We start from the raw sequence: 16,646 nt of genomic DNA, 5'->3' as shown, positions 1-16,646 counted from the left end.
TGCACAAGGACCCCCAGGTCCCTCTGCACCGTAGCATGCCGCAGCTTTTCGCCCTTTAAATAGTAATCCCTCCTCCTATTATTTCTGCCAAAGTGGATAACCTTACACTTGCTAACGTTATACTCCATCTGCCAGGTCCTCGCCCACTCGCTCAGCCTATCCAGATCCCTCTGTAGACTTTCCACACCCTCAGCGTAATTTGCTTTTCCATTCATCTTCGTGTCATTCTCCACCTGCAGCAGAGCTTTGTCCTTGTCCTTCATTTGGGTTTCACTGCCAGGTCTGTCTCTGGTGAAGGCTTCGCTTGTTTCAGTTTTATAATTATACTATTCAGGGCTTCATTATCTGCTTGCAATTTGGAATGCTCCATTACTTTACCTTCAGTCAGAGCCAAATGGCTCAGCACTGGCACCTGCTGTTGCAGATTGGGTAGTGTGCTAGCCTTTTCAAAAATATATATGATTAAGCCATCTGGCTTCATTTTTGATCAGAACTAAATTCTTCAGCTCATGCATTTCATTATGCTGACACAGTCTGCATCCATCTTATGTTTTACTTGGGTAAGGTCTCTAACACTGGGGTCCCCTTGCCCTTTCAGAGTTTTACTAATGGTGTCCTGTACCTTTTTAATGTCTGTGAGTTTAAAATACCTGCCAAAGGCTCTTAATATCTTACCAAATGTGGTTCAGGATTCATCTCTCTCATCTGTAGAATAATGTTCTAACATGAACTTCCCCTAATTACTGAGCTATCCTGATGCACTCATGTATACTAAAAAAACTTCTTCTCTATGGCACCCAATTTTGCCACTGGTTTAGCCCTTAAATGAGCTCAAATTGGTCACTTATAATCCATGACTGTAATGATGGGTACATCTTTAATTGTTACTCTTCCAAGATGATGCAGTCGTACGCGTCCTTTCAATGCTTCTTTTGGGTCTTGGCTGGCTGCCTCAGCAGCCTCGCGTCCAATTCTTTAAACTCGCCTGTTCTGTGGGAAATTGTAAAAATTAAGCAGATTGGACAGTAAGTGGGTTTTCTAAGCATAAAAACCCAATAGCAAAGCAATTTTAGGCTCTGCCTGCATTTTAAATTTTTTTCATTTATTTGAGTTTGGCCATCACGTGGTATGGTGCTGACTCTGAACCCACCTGCAAGGTTCTTCCAGCTGCACTGGTTAAACAATCAGCATGCTCTGCTTGATTAGGGCCCTGATTAGTTTTACTAGTTTAGAATTTCAATGAATTTTGCTCACTTTTTTATGATCTGGCTAGGTCCTTTGACTCTGAATTCATGACAATGAAGATTTTTCAAGTGATCACTAGCTCTGTTTTCAATTTCGGCACATTTCTGATAGTTCAGAACTTTAGTTCCTTTTCTTTAATTTTTCATGCCTTGAGATTCCAGGGTCCCATCCCAGCTTCTTTGCTGCTGGATTCATGCATTAGCTGCGGCCACCATGTTGCATGGGTTTATTCCGTGCTTCATGGAGAGATATGGAGAATTATGATGTTGAACATTAAGGACAGGACTTTTCAAGCTTCCTGCAGAGGTGGCCACCATTGGCTGGTGGTTGGATCGTCCAGTCCCATTGTTGTCAAAGGGTTCTCTCGTTGTTTGCACTCTCTATCACTAGGGAACCTGCTGCAGGGACCTATTGTTGGCACAGAAAATCTCACTGGTGGGAATGGCCCTAAGTCTTTATTAACAGTTTTTAACTGTATACATTAGTAGCCCCAACCAACTCCACGCAGGCTTCTGCTAGACTGCTACTCTACTCAGTCCACTATCATGTGACTCTACATTATACTGTGGTGGCAGTTTCCCCAGTGTCATATTAGCCCTTGCTATTCCTGAACACCCTCACACGACAACGTTCATCAGCGCTTATATGAAACATTCTATTCTAAAGTGTCTGATGTCAATTTCCATTGTAACAAGTGCAGAGTTCTGTAGCTGTAGTGGAAGCTCCTATACTGCTTTGCAAGTTCAAACTGCTGTCACCATGGGTCCGAACATCCTTTTGAAACAGACCTTGCAAGTTTTAACAGTAGCCAGTTCATCCATCCGTTCTCCAATTTATGTATAGGATGCTGAGGCATTGCCACAGGACAATAGCAGTAATTCCATGGAGCTGAAATTTGATCTCTCAGGGTGACAATATTCTATGCACCAACACCATCAGTTCTCTTGTTGTTGCTGTTATCCAGCCAACCTTGACTGCTGCAGTCCATGCCAACATGGCCCAGGATGAAGCCAAAAATTCTAGGCTTTATCCAACTCAATGTTGCCTTTTAAGGCCATCTGCAGACTTCTCAATTGAGGATAGCAGCCTTCCATTGCCCACTGCAACTTGGGAAGGATGTTCCAGAAGAATTTGCAAAGGCGTACTGAAGACAGGCACTTTAAAGAATGTAGCATAGTGAATGGTTTATTTTTGTATTTGCTACCTCATTAATTACTCCATAAAAGGGCAGCACAGTGGCAGAGTGGTTAGCATTCCTGCCTCACAGAGCCAGGGACCCAGCTTCAATTCCAGCCTTGGGTGACTGTCTGTCTCAGTGGAGTTTGCAAGATCTCTCTGTGTCTGCGTGAATTTCCTTTGGGTGTTCTGGTTTCTTCCCACACTCCAAAAATGTGTGGTTTAGATGGCTTGGCTACACTAAATTGCCCCTTTAGTGTCAGAGGGAGTAGCAGGATAAATATATGGGATTACGGGGATAGGACTTGGGTGGGATTGTTGTTGATGCTGCCTTGCTGGGCCAAATGGCCTCCTCTTGCACTGTCGGGATTCTATGAAATTTTGATTGCAATGTGCATTTTAAGGTGGCTTTTTTTGTTGTCAGAAAAGAGATGATGTGCACATCAGTGTTGGGGAAACTTAAGTGTGGAACTGTCGATGAAAGGAGATGTGTGGTTCATGTTTGTGGTATTGCTCATTAATTATTACATCATGTAGCTTGCAGGCTGAAGGAGACTTCTAAGTTGTTGCCTCTCTTCTTCTTCCTGATTTTCCACTTCCTACTGTACTTCTTGTGGCATTTCCTCCTCTTCCTCCTGCTCTTGCTCCTTGGCTTCTTGCCTGATAGGTTTTGCTATCTTTGCTCTGAAGACGCTGGGTGGTTATGGCTTCCTGCTGAGAGTTCTTCTTCCCAACTTTTTCCATTCTCTCTTGGCAGTGTTTCGTATTCTGTGCAGCTTCTATTTATTCTCCCCATAATACTCCCTGTCACTGGAAGCAACTTGGTTCAGCATAAATTTTTTAATGTGCAAAAAAGTACTTCAGCACCAATTCAACCACTCTCTGTAGATCACTGCAACCCCATTAAGCAAGTGTAGGGAAACTCCAAAAATAACAGCCTTAAGAAATAAATCAGCAACTAACCTGTAAGTTTACTATTGCTTCAAAAAGTACTGGTGAGGTGGCAGGGGGAATTGCAGTTTAATGTTGTGTTGAGCTGTATGAGAATGTTAAAGAATGGTCCTTGAAAATAGCAGTGCTGCCATCAGTCAGCATTGCGCACTGATTGATGTCATAATCTGTTTGTGTTGCATGCTGCCAGTGGTCATTTAATGCTTGCACCCAAACTCTTTACTAAGATAGCACAAACTTATTTATTGTTGGCGCCTGCCTATTGAATGCCATGTTCTGCTATTAAGATGTCAGGCAGTGGTAACATCTGAACAAGAGAACCTAATTTAGTCCCTGTGGGAGTGGTGAGAAATTGGTCAGTACTCTGTAGGGGCATCATATTGAGGACAGAGAAGAGGGAAGAGATAAATATAGAGATTCTGCTGTTCCATTGCTTTCTTCATTCCATTCCTAATGCACTGAGGCAAGCCTGTACCCTCACTGAAATCTCTGAGGGCTTTCTATTCCACAAGAGTAAGAACCTGAAAGGAGGTAGGTCTTGTTCTCATTCTGTCATGGCGAATGTGGGATTTCTTGTCTGGCAGAAATAAGGGGAGCTTATTAGTGACTACATCAAAGGCTTGTAAATGTGTGTGAAGCATACTGATATATGCATGATGAATGTAGCATACAGCAAGCAATGTGCAGTATGGGGAGGTTTCACAGAGCAGGGAAGTGTCAGTAGAGTGTTATTTTCTGACAAATACAAAAGTGCATAGATCTTTTTATGAAACGGGTGGCTGCATATCTGCCTGCTCCAAGGATAACGGCAACCGCGGATAAAACTAGTCAGAAGATGTTTTGAGAAAAAGCAGGTGGGGGTGAGGAGACAAGGTGAGGTAGGGGAGGAGAAATCGCAAGCAGTAAATCTTGCCTTAATTTTGTGTGTTGGGTCATCCAACGTCATTCTGCATTGCATCCATTTCCTGAGGTAGAGATAGACTGCATTGCATATTCAGTAACCTCCTTCCAGGTCTATTGAGTATTCGCCTTGCCAATTTAGTTGCACTGGAGAGGAAGAGGGTGTTATTGCATGCTCTCGCTTGTTCAAGAGCACTGTACATCCCACCCAGTCTTCAGCCTCTGCTCTAAGGATTTTCTTGCTTTCCGAGCATGTAGACCACCAGTCATTTATTAAAGAAACCTGACTACCAAAACAGTTCAGGCGTGACACATATATCTCATTTGGTGGATAGTCCTATTATCCCATCCAATGACTGTTGACTTGGCATCCCCCAACCCCCTTCACATGTCCCCCCTCCCCCAAATCAAAATCTACCCTATGAGCAACTACATTAGAGCAGTAATGATTGGAGTTTGGAGCCTAGAGTAGACTTCTATGATACCAGCATTCATTCGGTGACATAGCAGACATATGGTGGCTATCAGGAGTAACCAGAAATAACACATGATACTAATTGTGAAAGTGGATTGTAAACAAAATGAGACAAGGTTATACACAGGTGACAGAAGGAAAAATGAAGAGGTGAAATAATTTTGTGTGTAATTACTTGTTCTACTTGTTAAATTGATCGATCAAACGAGTTTAAATAAAATTTAAATTAAAGAAAACAAAGCGATGTCAAAGGTTGGTGGGTGGTGAATACATCCAGCACCAAAGAAACTTCTCAGATCTGCATGCTGGCTGTGTTTCCAATTAGCATAGTTTTGCATGAAGGCTCAGTATCTCATGAACCAACTAAAGTCTCTATACAACTTGCCTCGTAATTCCCAAGAGATGGCTGGCATCTGAGAGGAACAATAACATGATGTTTAATTAAATTCCATAGTTTTGTAATCTCTCTGACATTGCTGCCTGGGCAGATATCTACCATACATTGTTGAACTGCATGTCCTAAAATGGTTTTCTAAACCAAGGTCGATATTGTGTACACTTCATATGCTTGGTAGTGCTGGAAAAATCAAATTGTAAATAAATGTGTATGGAATTGTTACATGACCAGCAATGCATCGAGCATCATATACCAACAAATTAAGTAATTGCTCTCTCAGAATTGGATTTTTTTTCAGATACCACTCGAAACATCATCTGACTAGTTTTCTCAGCGGCTGCTGTTACCCTTGGAGCAGGCAGATGTGCAGCCACAGATACCACGAGAAACAGTGACAGTCAAAACAAGAATATGTTAGGTCTGTGAGGTCACACCTTTTACATCTCAACTGACTGTTTCTAGTTATCACAAATGTTGCTTTGACTTGTATCTGATAGTATTATTGATCTGAAAGAAAATATACTTACTATAGCTTGTATTAGGATATCTACTTTGAATTCTCTGTGGCCTACAGTCATTTATATATGTCAGGAAACCCTGCCAAAAGCTAGCAAGTGGGAATTCAGCAAAAGCAGTTGAGGAGATGTTATCACATTTTTAGTCTTAGTCCATTTTCAGTCTCAAACAGTCAAAAATCAAATTTGCATAAAGTAATTTACATTATTTTGCTTGAGAGAAGTATCTACATAAATTGATTCAGTCTAATTTCAATTAAAAACATGCATATACATTAATAAAATTGGAAAGAACTGGACTTTTGCCTGGATTGCCAATGTTTGGATTTATTATTGGACATGACGGCAATGTCACTGCCTATTTTTGTGAGTTACCACCCTTTAGCTGTGATCAGTGGAGAAACTGGAGGGGTAAATATCTGAGAGAATTTTTTTTTGGCTCTATCCTTTTGTGTGCTCTTCCTTCAAAATCTAATTTCAGTCTTCATTGGAAACTTAATTGTCATGTGCTCTAACTTACTTAATATTCACGGAATACCACCGTCTCAAACCTAAAGTTTACCTTTCTGATCACTGCCCAAATAATTAAAATCTGCTTGAGGATTAATTGCACAGTGGCAATATCAGTATTTTAATCAGATTAATAAAACAATGGATTTCTTAAAGTTTGACAATTTGCACTCTTGTATGAGGTCTATTACATTAAGTGAGCTTCAGTTTTAAAGAAAGAATTGCAATTCTATTAGTTGCTATCACTGATGATATGCACATATCACACTAAAGCTTTCCAACATATGAGGGCTGGTTCAGAGAGGGTCTTCCCTAATCTTTGTGGGATCTTCATATTGCACAATATGTTTGAAGTAAAAAGGAAAAGGTAAGCGAATCACAGAAAGGTTGCCACCCTTGGGAACTTTCAAAAAAATTTCAGGAGGCTTGGTTTAGGTCTGATGCAATTTCGTTCTTTCCTCTGACTAGTGATGTTATCGAACAACTCAAAATAATGCTTCAAATGATCCTGCTTAATTACAAAAAGCGATGTGGCTTCCAGCTCAGAAGTGAGATGCTTGGTTGATGGCTTATGACAATCATTTAACAGCCCTGTACTCTCATCATCATTTGGATTTGTTAATGTCTGCCCCTTTTATTAAAAAAAAGCTAACTGTACAATAATGTAATCTCCCAATTGTGTGAAAAATAAAAGTAATTAAAAGGACATGGGGGGAAAAGAAATATTCTGGATGTGACCCTACACGATATCGCAGCAGGTTCTTTGGGGGAAGGGGGGTGGGGGTTAATGGTTACATTTTATCCCAGACACACAGCGAACTCAATAAGTCAGCGTAGCCCCATGAAAAGCAGCTTGCCTGAGTGCACCTGTTTCTCAGAATCAGTTCATCAATAAAAGCCCTGACCTGCTTTCCTCTCTAATTATCGCGATAGAGTAGAATAGATGAAGTGACACTCGCCAAATTGCAGCAAAGCTCTGCTCGAGCACGGCCAGATATGAAAACGCCAAGATGATTTTTTTTTGGTTTTTGTGTGTGTGGCGAGCGCTACTTCAAGACAGGGTGGTAACACAGTGGCCGCGGCGGCGTTGTAGCTGCTCAGTCAGCTAGGAGGAGGCAGGAACTCGGCAAGAAGACGTTCATTCCTCTCCTCCCCACACTTCTCCACCACCCCCCCCCCTCGATTTGTGTGTGGGGAGGCGCTGCCGGGGCTCTGTGCTGGATACTAGAGGAAACGAAAACGGCACGATTTTAAGGTGGTCAGTCTCCAACCCCGGATTCCCTCAAACTAACATCATCCCCCGCCCCCCCCCCCCCCCAATACAGTGGATTTGCTGCTTGCCCAAGTGGAGAGACTCTTCCATAACCACTGTCCCCCTCCAGACTGGGGGGGGGGGGGAGTGCGGGAGTGTGGAATGTGGTAGTGTTTGGAGAAGAGTCCGACACGAATCTCTCAGAGACACCGAGCGTCAGGTAAGAAACACAAACCGTTTCGCTTTTGACAAACTCTAACCACGTTGGCTGCTTGGAAGGAGAGAGAGAGAGAGAAATCGGGCTAAGAACTCACTTTTTGCTGTATTGTCATCTTCTTGTTTCCCCCCCCCCCCCTTCGGTTGCTTGGTGTGTCCCATTTACCCCCCCCCCCCCAATCTCCTTGAGTGATATTGGTGAACCCCCTCCCTTCAAGAGAGACTTTTTTTTTAGGGGGTTTCCCCTCATCCTCAATTTTTTTTAAAAAAATACACAAGTCAAATAGGTTCATCTGTGCGTCGGATTGTTGGAGGGAAAGATTTTGTGCAAACAACCCCAATCCCCTCTTTTTTTTTAAGAAAAGTCAAGTCGTATGTGATAAATTAGTGCTGAGAGGAGTGAAGGGTTTGAATTTGGACCGAATGCTTCGCTATCCGAGGAGGGAAGGAAAGGGAGATTCCAGGTGGATAAACATTCCGAGAGCCAGTTCCCCGCCACAATTTGCCCGGGGCTGCCTGACTCTGTCCTCTGCACCGTGCCGCCAACCAGCAAAAAAAAAGCTGCACCTGCTGCCTCCCTCCTTCCCGGGCAACAATTAAAACATCAGCACTTGTGACTCGGGTGTTGGAGAAGCTCGGAAGCTCCCTCTCTCTCTGTCTCCCCCACTGCAGTCACGAAGCTGCTTTTGCAGCTCGAGACAAGATGCTTGCTGTCAGTTTGATCCCGCCGCCCAGCGTGCGGTTTGGTTGCTTCTCTCTTTTTTATGTGTGTATGTATGTATGTATATATATATTCTGGGGGACGATTTGGACACAGCTCAAAATACCGCAAATAAAAAGTGAGCACAATTGGGCCAAGAGAAGGAGAGAGCCAACATCTTGTCGCTGTAACTTAAAAAAAATCCAGAATATTTGCATTGTCTTTTCAAATAGAAATCACCAACCTGCCTATTTATTAAGAAAAAATCCGCTGTCGGCTTCAATACCAAAGTCTGTCTGTCAGGAACTCTGGCGTCGAGCCGGTATAGCTGCCTGGAAAGCATCTAAATTCTCTACCGCCCCCCCCCCCCCCCGTCTTAACGTCTACTTGTACAGAATCTCTTCTAATAAGTTATGTTTGTGAATTGCGAATGCTAGTGCTAGACGTTTGTTACAATGTTTTTCACCTCGACAACTTTTTAGTGCTTCAGTTCATTAGCTGAATTGCCATTTTGTACTCATTTACAAAATTGGTACACTTTAACATCAAATAATCTCAAGCGCGATGTATGGCATGCCCATTGGGACTTCGGTCAGATTTGTATAGTTAAAGAATATTGGATGTAATCTCTTAAGTGTGGGAGAGCTATATTGAAATGGTTGTGAAATATGACATTTTCACGTTTGTTTTTAGAAAAGATTTTCGGTTAAACTGTGACTGATGTTTGATGTGAATGCTTGTTTGGTGGCAACAACTGCGTCGTTTTGCAATTGTTAATTGCAAAATTAATTTGTTTTTGTTTTCAAACTGTCTTCAAATTCCGTATACATCCCGTGTTTCTTCTTTTAAGCATTGTTTATTTTGTTATAGCTGTTTACTTTGTTGATTTTCTTGCCCAGGCAATGTTTCATAGGCAGTATGACTGCGAGGCGCAAGCAATACTGCCAGCACAAAGCATTATGGATGCTGTAGTTTCCACAAGCATTTTAACGATTTGTTTTCCAAGGAAATCTGTTTATTGAAATATTTAAAGCAGTAGCAAATATTCATTTTTAAATCTCAAACTGAACCTGCAATTGGAGAAGGAAGCCACCCTTTCAAAAATTGGGGTGCTGTTGTGGTTTTAAATACAATGGCTGAAATTACATATTTTACATTCTGTACAATTAATAATACAAATCTTATTAAAACCTGTGAAATAAATTGGTAACGTAAACTTATTGCTTGCTGTGACTGAAGGGAAGAAATATTTGAAATGGAAGCAAAAATGTGTTAATTTTTCAACAATCCTGTTATTATGAATATAACGTGTTTATTCCTCTCATCCCCTTATGTATTTGAGAGGAGTTTGCTTTGATTCACAACAAGTAAAGATTATGATATCAATTAGAATTAGCTAATTATGCATGAGAATTGAAAACATTGTTTACACATTTTGTAAACAGATCAAATAGTTACTCTGGCATTTGGGAAGAATTTTTGTTGGCCAGAGGAATATAGGTAGATAACAATATTTTCTTTTTTTTTGTTAGATGAACATCTGGTAGACCTGTACAAATGTTCTCTGATTCCCACGTCACGTTGCATAGCTTTTCTGTTCCATCTTTGTTATACATGCCGCACCTCATTTGACAATGTTTCTCAAAGGCAACACTCTGGGACTGTGGGATGTAAGGTGTAGAATGTTTCCAGTTCCACGATCAAAAGGACAACATCAAAACTGGCAGATGAATGGGGAACCACCTCCTTGGATTTGGAATGCTCCAGCTGTACCTGGTCTTTTCAGAATAATTGGCCCTCCCCAGCTTCTTCCTTTGGCCTCTCCACATAACCTGCCTGAGTTTCTACAACCTCCATCGGGCTGGCAGGTCCCTTACGACTCTTTCATCCCTTTGATGGTGATGCCTTCTGCACCAGAACCAGCTGTTCTCCAGCTTCCTCTTCCAAATATGCAGGTATGGAATGTGATAAAGCAGTAAATTTCAACATAATCCATAATTCATTGTGATTACACAAGGGATGTTCTTAGGAAATATAGCAGTACAAGGAAATGAATGTTATTTGTAAGAAAATCACCTGACAATTTGCCATTGTTCATTCTTCAATTCATCTTAAAATTAGAAAGTGTGATTTTTTTTTTACAGATCAAGTTTTTTTATCTATAAGTTCAGTAACCTTTATCGACCTTTAGGGCAGGAAGTTTAGATGTTTGTCCACGTGGTTCACCTTGTGATTTTTGTGGTGAACATCTCAAAAATAAACTTATAACAGGTCCCTTATATTTATCATTCAGTGATGCATGTATATTTTGAGCCATTTTCATTTATTAAAGCTTAGGCTATTTGTGGTATCCAATAAACAAAATTATCTAAGATCCAAAATTTAGTTGGCCCAAGGGCTTTTGATAAAGGTTACTTGGCCTGTATGTCTTTACTATTACTGTTATCAAAAATAAACAATATCAGGCTATATATTTGTTTAGAGTATTTCTTAGTGAATTATCAACAACTGTAGATATTTTTACACTGCATCTAAGGAACAGCAATATTAGAAAACTTTATAGGATTTTGAACAGTGATCATTTAGTTAGATGGAAAGAAAGAGAATAAAACAGGAAGGTGGGAAAGCATGCGAAAGAGAAAGATCTTATGGAGGTTTTAGAAGGAAGGGAAATGAGGGACAAGGTGAAGCTGCTGAATGCTGAATAAGAGGGTCTGAGTTATTTCTGAACTAAGCACTAATAGGGCTTGGAGGGAACAAGTAATGAGAAATAGACTGGTGTTGGAAGTATGGAAGGTATATACAGAAGGTTATGTGGTTGGACTGGATTGCATTGTTAGAGAGGTGAGATCATGGAGGGAATTGAAGATGAGGGCATTTAAATCAGTTTTCTGGGAGAGAAGTGATTTGGAAAGATGATAGCGCAGGAATTGCAATAAGAGCAAAATACAGCAGATGCTGGAAATTAAAATAAAAACAGGAAATGCTGGAAATGCCCAAGAATAGTAGCATCTGTAGAGAGAGAAACATAGGGTGAAATGTTAACTTCCCCTGTCTCTGGGCGGGATTTTCCAGCTGCGCTTGCCCAATGCCAGAAAATCCTGCCCGAGGTCAATGGACTTTTACGTGGTCCGTATCCCGTCTGCTACGACTCCAGTGGTGTGTGGGATGGGAAAATTCCACCCTCTGTCTCTCATAGAGACTGCTGGACCAGCTGTGTATTTCCAATATTTTCTGTTTGTATTTCAGTACTTAGTAATGTTTGTAAAATGAGATGCATTGTTCTGAATAACATGTTTGAGAGGGAGGAAGTGAGATGTTGGTGTTTGAAAGATGGAATAAAGCAGTGTAAATGATGGATTAGATGTAAAGAGGAAGCTGGCTGAACTAAGCACGATGCACTCTGGACTTAACCTGAGCTTACAGCCTGTGGATGAAGGTGTCCAGAGTGGAAGTACTTAGATGGCGAGTGATGTATAATAGATGGATAAATACAAAACATGATGTGTTTAATATAGTATTCCCGGAAACAGAAGCACCAAGGTAATTATGAAATATTGTACGAATGTTAAATTGTATTGATTCCATTTGACTGATTAACACTTGAAGCTTATGAATTAATTTTAACTTTAAACACTGATCATTCAGGGAAAAAAAAGTATTGTAAAGAGGCTATCTAATTTCCAATTATAACAGCATGAAAAATGATCCAAATCATTGCCTGTTCCTCTGGCTACATATATGTCAGAAAATCATACATGCTGCTGTGATGCTTCACTACCACATGATAGAATCCTTGCCACAGTAGTCATAAGACTATAGTAGCAACAATTGTTTAGGCTGAGAGCACTTTAACCATTTGTACATATACATATTTTGAATATTGTCTTTTTAATATGAGTTAGTGATTAGAACTTCCCAACTGGAGTAAAACCTTCTATCAATCCAATCAAATTAGTATTCCATGAAATTACGAAACAAAAAATGTGACAGCCCAGTACAGACTTTTTTGTTATGGTTTTGAATGGAAATTTACAATAAACCATGGATTCATTATTGTATTACCTCAGGAAATGTAACATTTGGAAACTTTTACTACCATTCATACTAAAGTGTGTTCTTGGAAATGTAACCATGCTAACATACTTACAACAACCCTAATGCAATTAGATTTTTGTTGCAATCGTAGAATACATCTTTGGTATATTGCCTAAGATGCTTATCTTACAATATTCTTGATACATTATTCACTTAAGGCGTCTGGGATAATGTGTTTTCAACTGAATGTTTGTTTGTTTGTTTGTTTGTTCTAGTATCGAGGTTATTTACTTGATCTCAATAGAATATGGCAGGACAAGTTTAAGTGTGATATAAAGTTTTATGGGTATGTTGGGATTTGGTCTCTGTATTAAGCCACAAAGTTTAAAAAAAAATATTTTCGGGGAATAATCTTACTGGTGAAAAGGGGAATCACTAAGTTTGAATACAAACTAACGAGTTTTATTACAAAGCAGACTAACACTTAACATTCCACTAGTCTAGACACATATTTTTCTGTGGATCTCTGGACTATGGCGGTCTTAGAACAAACTTAGAAAAAAGAAGCAGGAGTGGGCTATTCGGTCCTTTGAGCCTGCTCTGCCGTTCATTTTGTTCAGAGCTGATTTTCAAATTCAGTACCCTGATTTTCCCCCCATCCCCCAATCCCTTTAGCTCTGAGAGTTGCATCTAATTTCTTGAAATCACACAATGTTTTGGCTTCAACTGCTTTAGTGAATTCCACAGATTCACCACTCTCTGGGTGAATAAATTTCTCCTCCCCTCAGTTCTAAATGATTTACCCTCTTCTCAAACTCTCACCTCTTGTTTTGGACCCCTCCTACCTTTGGAAACATTTTTTTGAAATCTACCCTTACTAATCCTGTTAGACTTTTATAAGTTTTTATGAGAATGCCTCTCATTATTCTAAACTTCTATGAAGGTAATTCTAACCAATTTAGCCTCACCTCATATGACAGACCTCCCATCTCAGGAATCAGCCTGGTAAACTTTTGCTGCACTCCCTATATAGCAAGAACATCATTCCTCAGATAAAGACACCAGAACTGTATACAATACTCCAGGTGTGGTCTCACCAATGCCCGATACAATTGCAGTAAAATATCCCTGTACCTATACTCAAATCCTCTCACTATGAAGGCCAACATACCATTTCACCTTCTTTACTGCCTGCTTTATTTTCTCATATTGGTTCCTTGAACCTGGTCTCCTGACTTGCACCATTCTTCAAAATCTTAACTTAGTTCAACTCTAATATGCATGCTAAACCCATTTACACCTTTAAAACCTCAAGTCTGATTTCCCAATGTGCTGTAGTTATGCATCTTACTACTGCTGCTGAGTGTTCACACACTCTTGAGCTGGAAGGAGCTTCCTGATGAAGACTATTCACTTTCTTAAGGCTGTTTATTACTCTGTAGCCCCAGAACTGGATTTTGATACTAATCTGACACCTTATGACTAACCCTTCATCTATACCTGCACTTCACATGGCAAATCCCTAAGTTATGACGATGTCTGTCAACTGGTAATGCCTCTTGCAGTGCCAAATACTTTCTGTCCCTTAGTAAGGGCCCTGAGATGAAGGCTGTCCTCTGGCAAGAGCAAAACTCTGGCAAATATTCTGTTTTTTATGTCCTTTTTGTAGGCAGCTTTTGCAATATTCAGCCCAAGTTCTGCACGTGTGTCAACACCTGTAATCACTTCTAACCAAATATTTGCAATATGTTACCACTGGAGAAAGTCTTCTGGCTTCTCTGCAACAGCTTAACCTTATTTTAAACTCTGGGGGGAAGTCTCCCATCCCTTCTTCCGTGGGAATCATAGTGTGCGGGGAGGGGGGTGTTGCGCGTGGTGGACCATGCAAAGGTTTATTGACCTCGGGCGAGATTCTCTGGTTTTGGGGCAAACGCGGCTGGAGAATCTCACTTTCTATGTTTACAATTCCTGGCCGATGGGAAGAGTGCTTTCCTACAATGAACTAAATGTAGCTTGTACCTTTTACTTGTATTTCTAGCCCTCAGGCCATTCAATTTTGGCTTCTGTTTATTGTTAATGCTTGACTTACTGAAGCTCAAATGTGTAAGTCTAGCCCAATTTTAACTCCATCTGTTATTTCTTAAAGGTACATCATAATATTTTAGCATTTAAAACTTGTTCACAACATTCCAATAATACATACAAATAAGGTTATTCATCACAAAGCTAATGTACAGTACTCTTTTGATAATCTTCACCTCACTGAGTCTTAAGTTAACAGGGCGGAAGATATGCTCTGTAATGTAAGTCCTTCATTGCTTAAGGTACTGCAGTCCTTAGTATCAGAGACAGAAAGTCAGGGTGTTGGATCATGTCTGGTCTGCTGAGCAAAGGAAATGTGCACAGATGCTGAGGCCTTGTGCAATAATTGCATATCAAACTTGCCTACCACGTCATGGTAGGTAAAATAATAGAATCTTTACTCAAAAGATAAAATGGAAAACTATAATGAAGAATAGTGAGAATGATTTTGAAAAGAGGTCACACCTGAGCAACATTACTGAATTTTTTGAAGAAATAATAAAGAGCAGAGAAGAGTAAAGTAAATGGAATATACATGGCCTTTGATAAGGTGCTGCTTACTAGACTCATGACTCAATGTATGAAGCCAAGGGATAAATAGAATGGATAGCAAGTTGGGATTAAAGATCACACACTGATGGAAGTAGGGAAGTGGTGTTCAGCAGGATTGATCTTAGGAACACTGTTATTCAACATTTGCATGTCCAGTTTGGTCACAAGTCCAATGTGCCATCTAATCTGTGTGGCTGTGCGACATTCCATCAAGTGCCACACACTTAATTCTTACAGTTGTGTATATATCCGGATGGTTAAATGAGGATTACTGACACACTATCCCATGAGCAAATCGCTGGTAGACTCATGTAGAATAGGAAACTAACAGAGCCAAGCCTGTTGACGTGATTCATCAGGTGGAAATAACAACCGAAATGCACTTCTGTCAATTACTGGAGCTCATTGTTATGTCTGCAGTTGTCTTTTCTGTGGCCCACTTGCCTCTTCCTCTCTCGCTCACTGCTTCCCTCTCACTTGCCCCTTCCCTCCTGCTTGTGTCTTCCTCACTTCTTCCCTTGCTGCCCTCCCCCAAGTCCTCAATCACAGCGAGGGTTTGAGAGAGGGAAACAGCAGGCCAGAGGATCAGGAAGGGAGACAACGAGCGGCTGGGTTGGGGGGGATTGTGGATGTGGTGAACTTAACTGTCAAGCTGGGTGGGGGCCAGTGAGCGGAAAGGTCAGTAGAGAAACAGTGAGCAGGAGAAAGGTGATGAGTGGGAGGGTTGGAGAGGGAAGCACAATGCAGGTTGGAGAGGAAATTGTCGAATTGAGGAAAAAAAAATGAGCTGGAGGAGGAAAACCATGAGTAGGAGGTAAGTTGGGAAGAAAATGTTTGCATCAGTTAATACCATTGATCTAATCTTTCTACTGCAGCTATTTCTGTTTTTCTTAAAAAAAAAGGGAAAATTGATTCCAAAAGATATTCACACATTAAAAGTTTGTGAAAAGTTTAGAATGTCAAGTCCAATTCTCCAAATAAAAATGCAAAGGTTCTTGTGAAGTTATTTTGCATACTTACAAATACTGAACGGGATTCTCCCAAAGAAGTTCCAAGTGCCAAATTCGCGGGAAAACTGGAGTAAATCACGCTTTTTTTTCAATGGGAGTTCACACTAGAATCTTCCCCACTTGGTGCAATGCAGAGGCCACGAGTGTGGAGATCATTAGATTTCAGGGGGTGTGGCCTATTTCCACCCAGGAGGCTGACACTTCAAGGCCATTGTGCATGCGCAGTGGTCCTGAACATAGAACACTACAGCACAAACAGGCCCTTCAGCCCACAAGTTGCGCTGATCATATCCATACCTACCAGGCCTATCTATAACTCTAAATCCCATGTACTCATCCAGAAGTCTCTTAAAAGACCTCAGCGAGTTTGCCTCTACCACCACCGATGGCAGCCAATTCCACTCACTCACCACCCTCTGAGTGAAAAACTTACCCCTGACATTTGAACTGTCAGCCTCCCTCCTTGCTTGCCAGCTCAATCGCTGGCCAGCCTGGGACCCCCGCAGTGCTGCTCTCCCCAATGCCACACCCCTGACCATTCCCCAGCCTGGCCTGACGCCTCCCTCCGCCCCCCCCCCCCCCCCCCCCCCCCCCCGCCCCATTCCATCCCATCCCAATCGCTGGCCT

At 41.1% G+C, this 16,646-nt stretch overlaps 1 protein-coding gene across 2 annotated transcripts in view; it reads left to right on the top strand.

Annotated features, from left to right (window-relative positions):
• The first annotated feature begins 7,564 nt into the window (after positions 1 to 7,564).
• The window catches only part of tcerg1l (transcription elongation regulator 1 like), a 636,404-nt gene continuing 627,322 nt past the window's right edge, over positions 7,565 to 16,646 (top strand). The window contains exons 1-2 of one of the 2 annotated variants that reach the window (XM_080205273.1): positions 7,565 to 7,641; positions 9,870 to 10,292. In XM_080205273.1, coding sequence (XP_080061399.1) covers positions 9,972 to 10,292 — 321 coding nt within the window. In that variant the 5' untranslated portion in view covers positions 7,565 to 7,641; positions 9,870 to 9,971. Of the gene's footprint in view, positions 7,642 to 8,050; positions 8,102 to 9,869; positions 10,293 to 16,646 lie in introns of those variants that run through there. The other variant, XM_080205274.1, reaches the window with a different exon arrangement.

The sequence above is a fragment of the Carcharhinus amblyrhynchos genome, chromosome 17 (assembly GCF_965287045.1).
Source record: "Carcharhinus amblyrhynchos chromosome 17, sCarAmb.v2.hapA, whole genome shotgun sequence".
NCBI classification, from domain to species: domain Eukaryota; kingdom Metazoa; phylum Chordata; class Chondrichthyes; order Carcharhiniformes; family Carcharhinidae; genus Carcharhinus; species Carcharhinus amblyrhynchos.
Note: the sequence above shows the minus strand (reverse complement) of the source record. Positions and strands in the feature narration are given on the sequence as shown.